The following is an 18,064-nucleotide window of genomic DNA, read 5'->3' on the forward strand; positions in this document are numbered from 1 at the left end:
AAAATATTAAAGGTGAGGTGTGGATTTATTACTTGATAAAATCTATTTATTATTATTATTATTATTTTTTTTTTTTTCCAGTACCGGGAACTGAACTCACGTCCTTGCACTTGCCAGGCAGGTGCTGTGCCGCTGAGCTAAATCCCCAGCTCCTTGATAAAATCTAAATAGGAACCATACTGTGCTTTCTTTAGACTCTTGTTCACAATGTAAAGTTGTTAACGTAAAGTTTAAAAAGTATGCTTTATGTTCAGGGAGAAAGATCTTAAGAATCAAGTATTATTCAGCAAATATTTGAAAGCACTATGTCCAGACACTGTGTTAAATGCTTGGGAAAAGTGAACTGAATGTAAGTGATCTTTACCCTCGTGGAGTTTGTAACCTAATGGAGGACTAGGCAGTAAATAAGCTAACAGATGAATATGTAATGGTGATAGTGGTATGTAGAAAAACTGTGAGTTCCTGTGATTAGACAGTTACATGGTCTGTTGACAGTTACGTTTTACAAATCTTCTGACTTATCTGGTAGAGTGTAGGGTTATCAAATATTGTAGAAAATTCAGATTTTTATCACGCTCCGATCATTTTGTTTTGTTTCTGTCTCAGTAATGAACCATAGAAGTAAAATTGAGTTTTTGTGCTTTTGATTACAGGGTAATACTCCTGAGCTCAAGAAATCGGTGTCACTGCTTTCTCTACATACCCCAAACAGCAATCGCAAAAGACGTCGTTTAAAAGAGACGCTTGCTCAGCTTTCAAAGGAGACAGACTTGTCACCTTTTCCTCCTCGTAAGCGTCCATCGGCCGAACATTCTCTTTCTATAGGATCACTCCTTGATATCTCCAATACACCAGAGTCTAGTATCAACTATGGAGGTAATTTACATTTTTAAAAATTGATCTTTAAAATTTAGTAGAGTGGAATAATTTTTAGAATATAGATAAATCCCTACTATAGTGAATTTGAAGGGCTTTGCCTTTAACTACCTTTCTTCTTGTAGAGAACAGATACATGAAAAGGTTAAGCCTAATAATGCTTCTATTTGATTGTTCATGTACATGCTAAGTGCTTTAATGTACTTTGTGTATTGTAGTAACTTTCATTGTCCCATTTTGTAAGTGACAAAACTGAGATACAAAGAAGTTAAATAATTTGCCTAGGCTTATAGCTAGAGAGTTACAGAAAAGGAATCCTTTTGTTTCGTCCTTGCTTGGTGCTAGAGATTGAACCGATGGTCCTTATACATGCTGAGAGCAAATGCTTGAACACTGAGCTACATCTTTAGCCTCAAAAGCAAATTTTTAAAACTAGCTAAACAAAATTGTAGGAGTTTTTTGTTTTGTTTTGTTTTGTTTTGTTTTTGATGTAACTATGGAGAAAATTGTACCAAAAGTTAAGAGGATGAGTTTACTTTTTGTTGAATTAACATAGGAATATTCCTACAATTAACTCTTCTTTCATGATCGTCAGTATTTTTCTTTCTAGTCTACAGACAAATATATTTTCTAGAGTTATGAAATAAAAATACCCAAGTCTTCTTGGCCCTCCTGTCTCTAGTTATTGGCTCAGTTTTCTCTTCCTTTTCACATCAGTAATACTTCAAAGAATTACCTTGATTCACTAAGTCATTTTCTGTTTATCATTATCCTTTCCAATCATTTCAATTAAGCTGCAGGCCCTACTATGTAAAATTGCTGTTGAGATAGTTTTTAATGCAGTCTGTAGCATTCAGTTTATGAACAGCTTCTCTTTCATGCACTCATTTTTTTTCCCTTTTGGCTTTTCTGATGTCACTTCTCATCCTCCTTTGCTAGTGTTTCTCTCCAACTCTGAATCCAAATGTTTTATGTTCCTCCTGACTCATTGTTTATTCTCTCTAAATGACCTCATTTAATTGGCTTAAATACCATTTGTATATTGATGACTTCCAATGTTGTCTTCTTCCCTATCTACCTGCCTACTTGATACCTTCTTGAAACATATCTGATAAACATTTTAAACAAAATTTGAACTTTTGATTCTACTACTCAATTCTTCTATTCCTTTATCATCCTTCCTTTATCAATTTTTTTCTGTAAAAAAGTTCTCGATTTCTCCAACTTCATTTTTGACTTTAAAGTCAAAATTTTGCTTGAAAATCACTCAATGGATTTGTATTACTGTAGCTTTTAAGTTCCTGTGTAATCCTGCCCTTGCTGGTGTTACTACAAAGTCATGTGTCACACTGTCTAGTAATACTCTCTCACCTTAAGGCATACTGTCTTTCTTATTCTTCAAATATTTCTGGTATACCAGTACCTCAGGACCTTTGTGCATGTTTTCTCAGCCTCAAGAAAAACTTACTAGTTTCCTTAAGATTAGGTCCTGTTCTATCACTTCTTCCTACCAATTGTCTCACCTGTTGTTTATTTTAAGTAGTAATTAGCACTGTTAGAAATTATGTTCTTTAAAATACTTTATTTGATTTACTTCATCAGAATGTGAGCCGTAAGAGAACAAGAATCTTCTCTTATTTTCCACTTTATTCTCAGACCCTAGTACAGAGTTGGTATTCATTAAATATAAGGAATTGAAAGTACGTTTTAGTCCGGAGAACTGAGGTGAATTTGAGAATATGAAGAGGAGTAAGTATACAGATTATTGCAAGCAGATTGAGTTTTTAGATAGGTCAGTTCGTTTGGAGTATTGAAGAGGAATAGTTACATTAAAAAGGCCTAATTTAACATCTAGTTGAAACTTTGCTAACTTAGAAATCAGACTAGTATGACTGAACTGTATACTGTCATCAACAAGGAGTCTTAGAAAACTTTAAGCAGTAGAGTGAGGAATTTATAATAGTTTGAAGAATAGTTGGGGGAGGCAGTTTGGAGACAGCCAGACCATGAGGTAATCTACGGTACTGGCCTGGGCTATGAGGTAATAAGGCACTGAGTCAAGACAAGTGGTTGGAAAGAAAAGTAAGAAGCACTAGGAAAGTATTGATAGACTGGAGTGATAGGAAGGGAGTAAAACATGAAGGTAAAGCATTGACTTAAAGGAAACATTGCCCTAGTGTAAGTAGGATGATTATATTTTGGAGAAAGATAGTGAAGTTTTAAAGAAAGCCAGGGTACATTAAAAAGTATTCTGTAGATATTTGGAAAAATTGAACAATGTGCTTGGAAGGGAGAGATGATTAGATAATATACATCTAAGAATTTACTGGTTCTGTAATTGTAATGGACAAAGGCATAGCATGATAAGAACTGATCATAGAGGACTAAAATTTAAATATGCAGTTTAGGAGACAGAAGAATATGAACCATTAAAGGAAATAGACAGTAATCATACTAATATATTCGGTACTTTAAAAAATAGTATCCTCAGTTTGTAGATTCCCCCATAGACACAATATAATTAAATTAGATGAGTGTATCTAAATTTTTCCTCCACTGAAATGACCTATTGTGGCAGAGCTTGTGCATCTGGTGAGAGTGTAGCTTGGAATAACAAAAGTGGGAAATTTCTTTGAAGTCTACTATCTTTCAAAAGCATTTGGCATTCGGTAGTACACGTGACTGTTTTTGTACAAAAATGTTTAAATTACCATTGAATAAAGTCAACATGCTGGGAATATAAATCATTTTCATGTCACACTTTCTACTTTTACGTTATACATTCCTTTTCTTATAAAAAAAACTTGTTAGCAGTTACTATATATAACAGTAAAGTATTCTAGCCATATTGACAGTAAAAAAATATATTTTACATTTCTGTGAAAATTTTTTATCAGTTTTTTCTTTCATGAAATACTTATAAAATGTGCTTGCATTCTGGGATCGACTGGATGTTTTATATTGTATTAAGATATAGTGTAACTTTTAACTAATTTTCAGTTAATATTTTCTTTACGGTGGGTTGTGATGGGGGCTTCCTTCTTAAGTATATGAAAAGTTTCCCATTATTCTACTGTGTAACTGTAACAACCTTTTTGTGCTTTTTTCTTAGCATGATGTGTCACTTCTCTTTTATTTTATTTAGCTTTATAAAGATCCTTATGCCTTCTGTACAGATTCTCCAGGTGGGAGTATTCTACCATGTTTACTGTAGAATTAATTCAGTCAGAGTCTCTTTTTCTACACACACACAGTTTTAAATATCTGTACTGTTTGAGAGTATGTTGCAGACATATAAACTATTGATTTCAAATTTTTTTTAGTTGTTCCATTGATGGTTTAATGTCTTTTTTCGTAAGAGAAAAGATTGTTTTTGGCCTGGGATTCAATCCAGTATCAGGCATTATTCTCTTTCTAGTTTTCTGTAATTGGGAACAGTTGCTTGTTTTTCTTTGCATTGAATGACCTTGACATGTTTGCAGCATATAGGTTCTTTATTAGTAAAATGTCTTATCAATTTGGCGCCAATGATATTTTTTTTCTGGTCTGTGTGGAAATTTTACTTCAATGAAGATTTGTGTGCTTTGGTATTTAGATCTGGCTTCCATTAAATCTTCCTTTTTACCTTTCAGAAACGCCAAAGTCTTGTAGTAAGTCTTCTAAAAATTCTACCCCAGTTCCTTCAAAGCAGTCGGCCAGGTGGCAAGTTGCAAAAGAGCTTTATCAGACTGAAAGTAATTATGTAAATATATTGGCAACAATTATTCAAGTAAGTATAAATTTGGTTGTAAAGTGATTTTTTTAGTATAAGTAATCCGAAAGATTTTTTTTTCCATTTTTGTTCCTATTTTTATACCTTTGTGGGTTTTCTTTTGAAGATACTATTTCTAGCAAAATTATATATGGATATAATTTGAGCATAGGTGTTAAAAATGAAAAATGTGTGATAAAAATTGCTGTTAAGGGAATGTCAACTATAGTAGTACCTGTTAATTTATCTAGAAATGGCACCATTTTTATTAATGACTTATAGACAAAAGATTGTCAGTAGGTGATCTTAGGCCATGCAGATTGATGCATTTCTATAATTTTCGTGACTTGGGAGGCTGAGGCAGGAGAATCCCAAATTGGAGGCCAATCTGGGGAAGTTAGCAAGGGTCTGTCTCAAAGTAAAAAAATAAATAAAAAGGACTGGTATTGTAACTCAGTGGTAGAGTACTTGCCTGGCATGTGTAAGGCCCTGGATTCAATCCCTAGCACCACACACACACACACACACACACACACACACACACACACACAAAGTGATCTTAAAATCAAGTTTGATTCAGAATTTCGCAGGTTCCTTGTCAACCTAAAACAGATTCTCCAAAGAATAATATTTATTTGGGACTAGCAAAGCCCTGCAATAAGAATATATGTGCTAGGGGCTGGGGATTTAGCTCAGTGGCAAAGCGCCTGCCTTGGAAGCACAAGGTTGTGAGTTTGATTCCTGGTACCAGAAGAAAAACAAACAAACAAAAAAACCAAAGAATATATGTGCTATAGCATACTGTAGATATGTTGAAAGAAGTTGCAGCAAGGGAAGGCTTTTAAAGACAAATATGAGGTTTATATCAGATGGTTTGAAAGAATCCTTGGCTTTCGTTTTTATGAATAGTGTCAGTATGATGTTGAACAGGCAGTTGCTAGGCAGATGTCCTTGTAGAAGAATTTTTTTTAAGTTGTGACCTCTAATTTGTGGTTTTGACAGTCTTTATGTTAGTTACTATTACGTAGTTTTGTTTAAGAACCTTTCCTGTATATAACATCTTGGTTTTCTTCACTCTTCTTTGGTTAGGATTGACACAAGTCACCCCATTTTGATCCTGACAGCTTTCCCATTGCCAGGATACTGCATGTATATTTGGAAGTGGTAGAAAGTTTTTCTGAAAGTGTGTCTTTTAAAGCCATTGCTTTAATACTGTATGCATTTGAAAAAAGATCATCTAAACAATATCAGTGAAGCTTAACAGTATTGTCAGTAATTTTTTTTCAGTAATCATGTGACAAGAAATTTTCAGTGGTTGTAAATGTGATCTCATTGCTTACCAATATTAAACTTGTCTGTGAAGTTATTTCTGAAGAATAACAATTATAATGAATCCATATAGGAAGAGATTAAAGAAGGTATTAAGGAATAAACTGAAATTCAAAGTTCTGAAAGGTACAATAATAGGATATTATTTTGACATCTGTGCAAAGGATAAATTTGTTTTAGGGAATGAAGAAGTTTTACATATCGTCAGGAAAAAAAATAACATGAAAAATAAAGAATTGTTTGCTCAGTGGCAGAACTCATACTTAACATGCTGAGGCCCTGGGTTTCATCCCCAGTGTATGTGGATGCCTAGCTTATAGTAACAGTTCTTCATGAAGTTCCTTACTCCTTATAGTATTTTTTAAAACTTCTGTTCAAGCCTTCCTGTTCTTTGTTTTATTGTTGATAATTCATTTTACTTCTGTGTACAAGGGGTGCCCAACAAATACAGTGACTGTTTAAATTTTTTAAACTGCATTTAATAGTAAAAGACAAATTGCAATCAATCTCCCCTCAAAGTACTCTTTTGCTTTGAATGTCTATCCCATCATTCTTGCTACTCTGAAGCAATTGTGGAAGTCCTTACTTGTGAGTGTCTTTATGAAGTATGCAAAAAGCCAATACCGTGGATGCTGCTGCCAAGTGCCATCCAGTGGGATGACCAGTTCGTAAAAACATTAGTGTGTCCTCACCCACCTTATTCACTGGATCTGACTCCTCCCCAATGTCAAAATGACCATGAAAGGTAAAGATTTTCAAATGTGAGGGCATTGAAGCAGCCATGGTAACCAGTGCAACTAAAGACATGAAGGAGGACTTCCAGAGTGCTTCAAAATGTGGCGAGAATGGTGGGATAAGTGTGTTTGAAATGAGGGGGAATTTGTTGAGGGGGAATTAATGGTAGTATGTCTTTTACTGTAATAAATTTTAAAATTTTTTAATATTTTGTATTTTTTATCACACTTCTATGTTGAGCCCAGTAATACATTATTTCTATTTTTAGTAGTCAATTTACTTTTAAAATTTTACTTTTAAATCCAATTTAAAATGGGGAATTATCAAGTCTGACACATGTGCAAATTTATGTAGCCATAATCAAAATACAGAACTTTTCTATACCTGAAAAGCTGCTTGGTGCTCTTTCTTTATAAGTCCTGCCCTTTTCTCACCCATCCACTGGTAAAAACTGATTTATCTTTTTCTCTTTTACTATTTCACCATAATATTTGTCTTTTTTGAGAATGTCATATGAATGTAATCATGTCATATATAATCTATTGAGACTGGTCCTTTAGCCCTTGAATCATCTGTGTGTGTTGAGAATATGATCTTTTTTATTTTTGAATAGTATAGTATTCCATCATATGGATATACCATAGCTTATTTCCTGACTCATTAAAGGACATCTGAGTTGTTTCTTGTATTTGGTGGTTATGGATAAAGCTATTATCAACATTTATGTACAGGTTTATGTGAAAATAAATTTTTTTCTCTTGGATAAATACCACGAGAACTGGTATTGTTTGACTTTGTAGAAAACTGCCAAATGTTTTTTCAAAGGTACATACAATTTTGCATTTCTGTCAGCAATGTATAAAAGTTCTAATTGCTCACATCCTCACCAGTGCTTGAAAGTTTCAGTAATACTTACTTTAGTTATTCTACTGGTCATTATAATGGTATCACATGGTGGCATTTCTTTTCTTTTTCATGAGTAATGAACATCTCTGTCCTCATTTGACATCTGTTGGTTTCCTATCGAAATACCTATTTAAGATCATTGCACATTTTAAATTTGGATTATTTCCTTCCTGAGTTTTGAGAATTCTTTATATATTTTAGATATTAATTTTTTTGAGATACATGATTGCATATGTTTAAAGTACACTGGAGCAAGGTCGTGAGTTCAGTTCCCGGTACCGGAGAAAAACAAAACAAAAAAAAAAAGTACACTGGATTCCTTTTGCAAAGCATTACTTGGCCATATTTGCATAGCTTTTTTTTTTTCTGTACTTTAATTCTGTTGTATTGATATATATATATATATATATGTTTTTCCCTTTACCAATACTATACAAACTTGAATATTGTGACTTTGTAGCTAAGAAATTACTTTGCCTTTCCGTATAATATTTAGAATCAGAATTTAAATTTTTTGTATCTACAAAAAATTCTAGAACTTTGATTGATACTGTGTTGAAATGTATAGATCAATTTGTAGGAGAATCGACAGTGTTATTGTGTTGAGTCTTTTAGTCCATGACTGTGTGTCTTTATTTAACTCTGATTTCTTTCATCTGCTTTCTATGGTTTTCAGCATATGTACATGTTTCATTGTACTTGTTTTCTTTTTGTTACAAATGATACTGCCTTTAAAATTTTATTTTCAACTTGTATAATTCCTGATATGTAGAAATATATATAATATATATATATTATATATAGACACACACACACACACATACACACATACACACACACACTGCCCTTGTATTAGTTCAAGTTTTTTTCCTGTTTTTTTTGTTTGTCTTGGTTTTGTTTTTTAGATAGATATAAGCAATAACATATATGTATAGACAGGTCCTGGAGTATCACATCTACTGTTTCTCCTAAGTGAAGTTTCTATACTATGATTTCTAAAGCATTTAGTACTTCTGTTGAATATATGTTTGGAAATAACCACTTATTGCTTTCTTCTGTGTAACTTCAGTAAAGAAGAAGAAATTATTCTTGTAACAATTTTAATGATTTTTTTTCTAAAACAAATGAACTTTTTTTAGCTTCTAACATGAGATAATATTTCATGAATCTGTTTTTATACGTATATACTTCTGTATGTTTGTTTAATTATGCTCCTATATACACATATGTAAGTAAATGAATTGAAAATATTAGGAGAAAAATATATCTCAAATGTAGGGAGAGTGTTTTCTATTTTTCTATTCATTGACATTTCATCTCTCATCTCATTGTCTGTATTTTAGCCTCTTTTTTGTCTTCGTTTTTAACAGTCTACCTAAATTACTCTTCTTCTATTTAGTTATTTCAGGTACCATTGGAAGAGGAAGGACAACGTGGTGGCCCTATCCTTGCACCAGAAGAGATTAAGACTATTTTTGGTAGCATTCCAGATATCTTTGATGTGCATACTAAGATAAAGGTAAACTTGCATGTAGTAGGTTAATAATAATTTTTTTGATGGTGCATAGTTATAATCTTTCAGGTATTTCTTATTAAATAAGTATGTTTTGTACTTAAAACTTCTTACTCTGTTTCTTTGAATCACTTGTCCCATTGTTCTATTACTTTAATATTTGTTTCCTCATTTTTTGATTTCTATTAATATTTAAAAGAGAAGTTAAGGTTTTGTGAATTCTTTTCTATAGAGACATGTGGTTCTTACTATATGTTTTACTTTCCTATTGTAGTTGCTCTTGGGTTATATATGTTTGTTTATATCAGTTAGGATATATAACTCTGTAATGGACCTGGAGATCACTTATTTCTCTATATGTCCAAAACTATATAAGACAGTGCTATCCTTTTTTAAATTATATTCCTGTGATGAAGAGTCTTTGAGTTTTGGGCAAGATGAGCTTTTGTTATTTTTGCAGTGTTGTCTTAGTGTTGTGATTTAGATCTAGATCATCCCCCCAACATCTCATGTGTTCAGAGGTAGGATTTTTGGTAGGTGATTGGATAACAGGGGTGCTATAATTCATTAGTGGATGAGTCCTTTGATGAGTTTATAGGTAAATGTGCTGTTAGGAGTGGGGTCTGATTGGAAGGAGTGTGTGACTGGGGCCATGCCTTTAGAGGGTTTCTCTCCTGGCTCCTCCTTTCTAATTCTTTTTCTGACTGCCGTAAGTTAAGTATCTTTCTCAACCATGCCTTTCCACCATGTCCTTTGGGCTTTGGAGCCAAGTGAGTCCCCCAAATGTGAGCCATGTTGAACCGCTTATCTTCTGACTTGTGGCTCTCAGGTATTGAGTCTCAGCGACAGGAAAGCTGAATAACACACTTAGGCTGGTCTCAAACTCCTTAGTGATCCTTTTGCTTTAGCTTTTTTAGTAGTGGGAATTACAGGCACATATCAAACTCTTAAACTACTTACTAAATGTTGTTATTTTTATTTTTCCTTTTTGGTAGAAGTGAATGACAAAATTTATCAGTTTCTTCCTTGAAACATTCCAAATTAATGTTTATTCTACATTGTAATTAAAGAATCAATCTGAATTATAGGATGTTTTGGAAGAAAAACATTAATTTCTTTTGATGTACATTGTGAGCAAAAGGATAAAATATCTATAAAGTAGTGATAATATAATTTATCAAATGCATATATTTGTATTTTATCAAAATCTCAATCATATTTCAGCTCATTTCTAGAGCTAAGTTGAACTCAGGAGCAATCTTTTTTTAAGTGATTGTGATAGGACCACTGAACGCAGGGCTTTGCACATGCTGGGCAAGCACTCTACCACTGAGCTATATAGGTCTAATCTACTTTAAATTTTACTATAAGATAGGGGCTTGGCGAGTTACCCAGGATGGCCTTGAACTTGGCAATCCTCCTGTCTCAGCCTTTTGAGAAGTGGCAATTATAGGCATGTGCTACCATAGCAGGCTGGAGGAACTTTGTTTACTTAAAATACCAGAGTTTGGGCTAGTTTATTTCCATGTATGATACTGAATATTTGAAAAAGGAAGTATTTTTTGGAATATCTTTGTTTCATAAGAATCACTGAGGAACACAAAAAAACAAGAGAGAAAAGTTGATTTTTCTGTTGGTGTTCTGCCACTAATTTGTGGATCAGTTTGAATTTGTATCAGTCAGTTAGAGTGTATAATACTTTTTTGTGTACAGGATCTTAATCTTAATTCCAAAAATCATTTTCTCTGATTCAGTGGAGCTTATAAAAATGGTCATGACTCTCTAGTTTTCTCATATGTAATGTAATTTTTAAGTTGCTTCTGAAAAGTTGAATTACCAATTATTTTTTAGCTGATTTCAGGTTTGCCTCACATTTAAAAATTTTGAAGCCTGTGTTCTTTTCTGTTATGAAAGTAGTCTGTGCTGTTAGGTATTTATAAAGTCAGGAGAAAAAAAGGGAATGAAAGAATACTCATAATCTCGTCACCCAAACATGCCTGAAATTTGTCCATCTTTTTCATGTATAGGTTTTTTCTTTTCAATATAGCTAGCCGTCTATTGAATGCTACCATAACTATTGAGCTCTTGCTGATAGTATTGTTGGTCACATTTTGTATGTATGAAAATATTTTGCATAGAGATTAAATAATTTTCCAAAGTATTCTTCTAGGATTTGGACCCTTGTTGTCTAATAGTGTAATCTAAGGCTGAATGCTCTGGAGTATCCCTGTTTCCCAGTAATTGAGAGACTGAGACAAGATGATGAAGAGTTCATAGCTAGCCTGGGCAGGGTAGAAAATAAAAGAAGTTCTAACTAATGTTGTCTCTCATGCTTTTAAAAGATAGTTTTTCTGTTTTAGATGACAGTTTGCCAAATATCTTACCTAATTTATATTAAATATATAAGTGGGGAAAATATCATTAATGATAGCTTATTTAGCAGTCCTATCTGTTAAGGATTCTTCTTAATATTTTACAAGTGTTAAGCTTTGTCCAAGGGCCAAAGACTAATAAACCCTACAGCCAATATTCAAATCTCAGTAGTCAACACTGGAATCCACTGTATTGTGTTGCCCACAGGTTAGATTTCTTTATAATTGTCTTTTTTTTTTTTCTTTTCCAAGTGCAGTTTTGAATAGTTAAGGGTTTTTAGTTCTTGGACTTGAGTTAAGGAATTCTTACTTTGAATTCACTTTTATGCTGCGAAAGTAGTTCTTTGTCTTTTTCAGACTATTCTGGATCTGTTAGTATAGGATACTGGTTCTGAAATTACTTGGTCCCAGCCACCACCTCCCCCTTTACAAAATGAGTCTTTGTGCTTGTGTTTTATTTATGTATTTTTATTTTGTAGCACCAAATTGATTGAGCCAGTATTGAGCCAGGGGCTTGTGCATGCTAGGCAAGTGCTCTTCCACTGAGCTATATCCCCAGAGCTATGTGGGTTTTGTCTATTGGTTTTTTTTTGTTTTGTTTTGTTTTTTCCAGTACCGGGAATCGAACTCACGACCTTGCACTTGCCAGGCAGGCGCTGTGCCACTGAGCTAAATCCCCAGCCCCTGTCTATTGGTATTAACTGCACTCAAAATTAAAGCAAAATTTGAAAATTTTTAAAGATGTATCAGTTTTTTAACAGTTTCATTGATGTACAATTTATGTGTTAAATTCACCTGTTTAAAAATAATACAGTTCAGTTATTGTACTTTATCATGTAATACAACCATCATTATAAGTCCGTTTTAGAACATTGGCACTCTGCATCCCCAATAAGATTCTTTAATCTCATTTATAAATTCCAAGCCTTGTGCAATCATTAATGCTTTCTATGAATTTCTTTTTCTGGACATTTCATCTAGGTGCATTTGTATAGCATACTGTCTCTTAGGTCTGTCTTCTTCTTAATGTGTTTTGGAGCTTCATAAAGGATTGTAGCGTATTAGTCATTTGTTCCCTTTTATGACAAAATAATGTTTCTTTGTATTCATTATACCAAATTTCTTTATCCATTTTCCAGATGATGAACATTTGGGTTACTGGGTTGGATGGTAATTTTATATTTTAAACATTTAAGAGATTGCCAGAATTTTTCATTCCCACTAAGTACTATAGGAGGCTTCTAATTTTTACACATTCTCATAAATACTTCTTATTGCCTTTATATTTTCTTTACTAAGTTACAACCACTCTAGTGTGAAGTGGAATCTCTTGTAGTTTTAATTGGCACTTCTCTAATGTTTAATGAACATCATTTCATATGCTTGCTAACAATTTGTATATCACCTTTGGTGAAATGTCTGGATAGATTTTTTGCCTATTCTTTGATTAAGTTGTCACGTTATTGAGTTGTAAGCATTCTTGATAAATTTTGAATATGTGTCGTTTTAAAATACAAAGATGTTTAATTTTGATGAAATGCAGTTTATCTATTTTTTTTTTTTTTTCGCTCATGGACTGTGCTTTTGGTGTCATAGCTAATAAATTGTGCTTAACCCTAGATTTTAAATGTATCCTCCTATATTTTCTTCTAAAAGTTCTTTTGTTTGAAGTAAGGGTGTAATTAAATTCATCTTTTTAATGTCAGATGGATACCTCATTTAAAAATGTAATATTAGTGTAAAATAATAATTCATTGAATGGTAACATAAATAACATATTCTTAATGAAAAAATAACTACTTTCCAAAACAGAAATAATTAACAAGAAGAGTGATGTTATTTTATATTGTAATTTTTTTTACTTTCTGGTTTAATGGAAGACTGACTGCCATATCTGCTTCTACAATTAGTTTGCTACAATATCACAAATCATGTAGCTGCTAGAAAACTATGTACTTAGAGCGAGAGTGAAAAAGTAAAATAATACCTTAGCATTGTACTGAAGATATTTTTAATCTTGTGGATTCCATTGAAAGTGTTTGCCAGAGTCCTTCAGGTGACACTTTGAAAACCTCTGATATGAGCTTATTGATTGATTTCTACTTTAAAAATCACTAATCACTTAGAATTTCAATTTAGGACACATCATTTCTTGGCATCTCATTTTATCATCTGATTTGTGTTTTGTCATAAAGTTTGTAAATGTCTTCTAAATCTTTACAAATATGTAATATTTTAAATGACTGAGGAATTTTGTAGACCAAGGATTAGCAAACTGTGGTTCATGGAACAAATCCAGCCCAATCTTGTTTAGGTAGTCAGATTTTTAGAACACAGCCATACTATTTGTTTATGGATTGTTTCTAACTGCTTCTACTCTTCAGAGTTGAATACTTGAGACAGAAATTATTTGATTCAAAAGCCTTAAATTATAACATGAATTAGGTTTATAATTAAGAAGAAAAGATACTGAAATTTCATATTTGGAAGTTAGGCTTAGTCTTATAGACTTGAATACTCTTTGTATTTTCTTAGTTAGTTTTTAAGGGATTATTCTGTAGACAAAAAAATTCGTTGTTGGGAAAGAATGGGGTATTCATTACTTTGTACATCCAGTTAAGACACTTTTAAAGTGCTTCTTTTCAGTGAATATCCTGGAAATAAAAATGTTCAAGGAATTGTCATTTAATTTTCAAAGTTTCAATTTGTGTTTTCAGGATGATCTTGAAGACCTTATTGTTAATTGGGATGAGAGCAAAAGCATTGGTGACATCTTTCTTAAATATGTAAGTACTTTATTTTTTTAAAGTTTTCAGATTAAAATAAGTCAAAGACTAGAAGGAAAGAAATTTACTTGTTTAAATGTGAGAGGTTTTATTGGTTTTTTTTGTTTTGTTTTTTGTTTTTTCTCCGGTACCGGGAACCGAACTCATGACCTTGCGCTTGCCAGGCAGGCGCTTTTGCCGCTGAGCTAAATCCCCAGCCCCCAAATGTGAGAGGTTTTAAAACTTTGACATGTTTGTGTTTATAAACTGTATTGAAATTGTTCCTGACTTGTGAAATGTGCTTTCTGTATACAACACAAGATCATCCTTAGAAGAATATTAATTGTTGAGCTGTGCTAAAATACTTTTCCTGTGTATCAAATTATTTGCCCTGCATAAATTGTCATAGTTCCATGACTTTTTTTAAACTTTGAGGGCTTTTTTTCTCTTTTCTTAACTGATACGACTTTTGCCTGTCATTGTTTTCTGTTTAAAGTTTTCTAATGAATTGCTTATTTTGTTTTGTTTTTTGTGTTTTTTTTTGAGGTGGGGTTTTGCTGTGTAGTTCAGGCTTGCCTTAAACTCACTGCCTTCACCTCCCAAGTGCTGGGATTACAGGCATGTGCCACCATGTCTGGTTGAATTGTTTCTTCTTTAATAGTATAAGAACCACATAGTTCAAATTTATAAAGTATGTGCATTTTGAATGGGGTACTGTGAACAGTAGTTTTCTATGCATTTCTTTTGAATGCCTTGGAATATCATTATAAATTTCAGTGCCTTGAGTACCACTACCTGTACTTTTGTTTTCTGAGGCCTCTTGCTCACCTTCCTTACTGTACAGGCTTTTAGATGTTTTTTTGGAGCAGGGGCTGTTGGTTGAGAATCCAAATATATAAATTATTGCCACAAATCTTTTTGATATTATATCTTCTCAGCCAAAGTAGCTTTTCTTTTTCTGTTTTTTGGTTAACAAATGGGTCTTTTAATGGTGGCTTATTCTCTTTAGTAAATAATAGCATGCTTTTAGGTTCTAGCTTGACCAACTCAAATTTAGATATTGTGAATTAATAGAAGTTTTAAAATTTTTTTTCATGTTTGTATCAGTGAAACATGCTTTAATTTACTTTTCTTTCTGGGTCTTTACTTGCCTTTTAAGTGTTAGGCTATATGCCAGTTGATGCACTTTCTTTACCAATTAATTCACTGCTACTGAGAAGTTTATGATTTAAATTTCTGTATTTAGCTTGTGAAGAAGCAGTTTTTGAAGTTAATATGTCAAATGATTTTTTTTTTTGTTTTTGACTTTTGAGTTCATTATCTAAGAGTGACATGCATAACAAATTAATGATTCTTTCTCTTTTCTTTTATACCTAGTCAAAAGATTTGGTAAAAACATACCCTCCCTTTGTAAACTTCTTTGAAATGAGCAAGGAAACAATTATTAAATGTGAAAAACAGAAACCCAGATTTCATGCTTTTCTTAAGGTAATATACATTTCTTTCAAATAAAAATTGAATCATTTCTGAAGGAATTCCTTAAGTAAATTATAACATTAGTAAAACTATCCCAATAGAAAAATGTCTTAGTGTTATCTTTTACCTTTAGTTGTACCTATGGGTAATAATGATGCTTTGGCTTCAGAAGGTTTGACATATTAGGTAGTGGAGGCCCAGAGGCAATTGAGCAGGTGAGAGTGTTGTATATAGTTGTTTTATTTAATTTGTGAAACAGGCCCTTGGTGCGTAGTCTAGGCTGGCCCCCACTTTGGAATCTTGTGCTTCAGCCTTCTGAGTGCTGGGATTACAGGGGTGTGCTGCCATGCTTGGGTGTATATAGTTATATGGAAAAAAAAATTATACACAGCTTTCAAAACAATAATTTCCCAGAGACATTTGTTTCACCTTTAATGATTTTTTTCTCACCAATTCCTTATTTGTTCATCTAGTGCTATCAACATAATTAATATTTTAAAACTCTTTTTCTTGTAAATGATGTAGATGTAACAAAAACTTATGAATGCATATGTAGGGGTATATAGAGGAGCTCACTTTTCTGTGTATGATGTCAGCTCAGCTGTCCAAGAGTTAATTTCAGGTTTGGGGAGGTTGTTAACCACAGTAACCTGCCAGAGAGCAATAGCCATTCCATTCTTTCTCCATTAGTTCTTTTCAGGGACACTGAAGATGAGATGTAATATGATAAAGGTAGGTTATTTAATATTTGCAGAAAAGTTCTTTTAAAATATTGAATAAGTTAATTCCTTTCAGATAAACCAAGCTAAACCAGAATGTGGACGACAAAGCCTTGTTGAACTTCTCATCCGACCAGTACAGAGGCTACCCAGTGTTGCATTACTTTTAAATGGTACTTGTCTCATTGGTATTCAGATTACTGCATATACTGTCATGGAAGTTCATCTAAAAAAATTGAAAATTTTTTCTTATTTGCAGATATTTTTAGATTTCAACATTAAAATCTTTATCTGTTACATAGGAAATATCTTTATGGATAATCTTGAAAAATAGTCACTGATGCTACAAAAATTTAAGCTGTTCTGAAATCCTTTATTTTGCTATCAGTTATATGGACTAGTATCATACTGTTTCTCTTTCCACTTAAAAAATTCACCAACAAGGAGTGGGATAATCCATATGTCCCAAATATTTTTAGTCTTTTCTTGAATTTTAGCTGGGTTTTGTGAGCATGGCCTAATATTTTAATTTTTTTCTTTATGTTGTTCAGTATACTCTTGAAATCTGTTCATTTTAGAATTTAAATTTAAAATATCAGTAGAAGTGAATTTTACGGGAATTTTTATGATTAAATTTTCCCTTTAGTTAAAATAATGCATAGGAATATTCCTTTACATTTAGTTGACTAAAGTAGTGAATATTTTTAGGATTGTGTCAGGTTTCATTACATTTCTACAAATTAAAGTATGAAAACTAAATTATAAAGAAAAAAATCTGTAATGAAAGATTTTGATCCCTAAGTTTATAATAATACATGTAGCAGTTAATGAGGTTAATTATGTGCCTGTTTTTGTGGTATGAACTATAGTACTGTCTTAGTTACTTTTTTCTCATTGCTAAGACATACCTGACACCCAAAGTTAAGGAAGGAAAGTTTATTTAGCTCACAGTTTGTGGAGGTTTCAGTCTGCAATCAGCTGGTTCCAAGGCAGGGTGGCATGGTGAGGGGCAACAGTTCAAAGTACCTGACAACAGCAAAAGCAACAAGAGCAAAAACAAGAGGGGAGTAAGCCTCTTTTCCTCATATTGTATGCAGGCTACCCACCCTAAGGCAGGTGTAGTGCTCCCCCCATCTTCTTGTCTTTCTCTTGCACAGGCTCAGGGTGTTTACAAAGTGAGGACCCTAGCCACCTGCTGAATTACTTAGTTAAGCTTCTAAACTTCTCAAGCTTGCACAATGAATCAACTGTGACAAGTACTAACGAAAAATCTGGTAGTTTTTGTTTTCCTTGCTTAGCTGATATAATTGAGAATTACCAGCTTATAGAATGATTTGCCCATACTTTTCTTTAATGCAGTACTGGGGGTTGAATCCAGGGATCCTCTCCTACTGAGCTGTATTCCAAGCCCAGTTTTTATTTATTTATTTTAATGCCTTTTATATCTATTTTAAACATAAGACATCTTGGAATGTGTATTTTCACTTTGAAGTAAAAAGAGACTTGTTTTTCGATGACAGCATATAAAACTCAGTCTACGAAAAAATTCATAGACTCACCTAATTCTTAGTATATTGTCTTTTCAATGTCAGGTTGATTTAAAAAAAAAATGTATATATATA

At 32.8% G+C, this 18,064-nt stretch overlaps 1 protein-coding gene across 5 annotated transcripts in view; it reads left to right on the forward strand.

The window, feature by feature from the left end:
• The window catches only part of Ect2 (epithelial cell transforming 2), a 58,302-nt gene that overhangs the window by 13,169 nt on the left and 27,069 nt on the right, over positions 1-18,064 (forward strand). For all 5 annotated transcript variants that reach the window (XM_005383013.2, XM_013513629.1, XM_005383014.2 and 2 more), the window contains 6 exons: positions 654-876; positions 4,509-4,645; positions 8,997-9,116; positions 14,200-14,268; positions 15,625-15,735; positions 16,519-16,615. In XM_005383013.2, coding sequence (XP_005383070.1) covers positions 654-876; positions 4,509-4,645; positions 8,997-9,116; positions 14,200-14,268; positions 15,625-15,735; positions 16,519-16,615 — 757 coding nt within the window. The remainder of the gene's footprint in view (positions 1-653; positions 877-4,508; positions 4,646-8,996; positions 9,117-14,199; positions 14,269-15,624; positions 15,736-16,518; positions 16,616-18,064) is intronic.

Source organism: Chinchilla lanigera, unplaced genomic scaffold (assembly GCF_000276665.1).
Source record: "Chinchilla lanigera isolate Chin_1 unplaced genomic scaffold, ChiLan1.0 scaffold00019, whole genome shotgun sequence".
Lineage (NCBI taxonomy): Eukaryota > Metazoa > Chordata > Mammalia > Rodentia > Chinchillidae > Chinchilla > Chinchilla lanigera.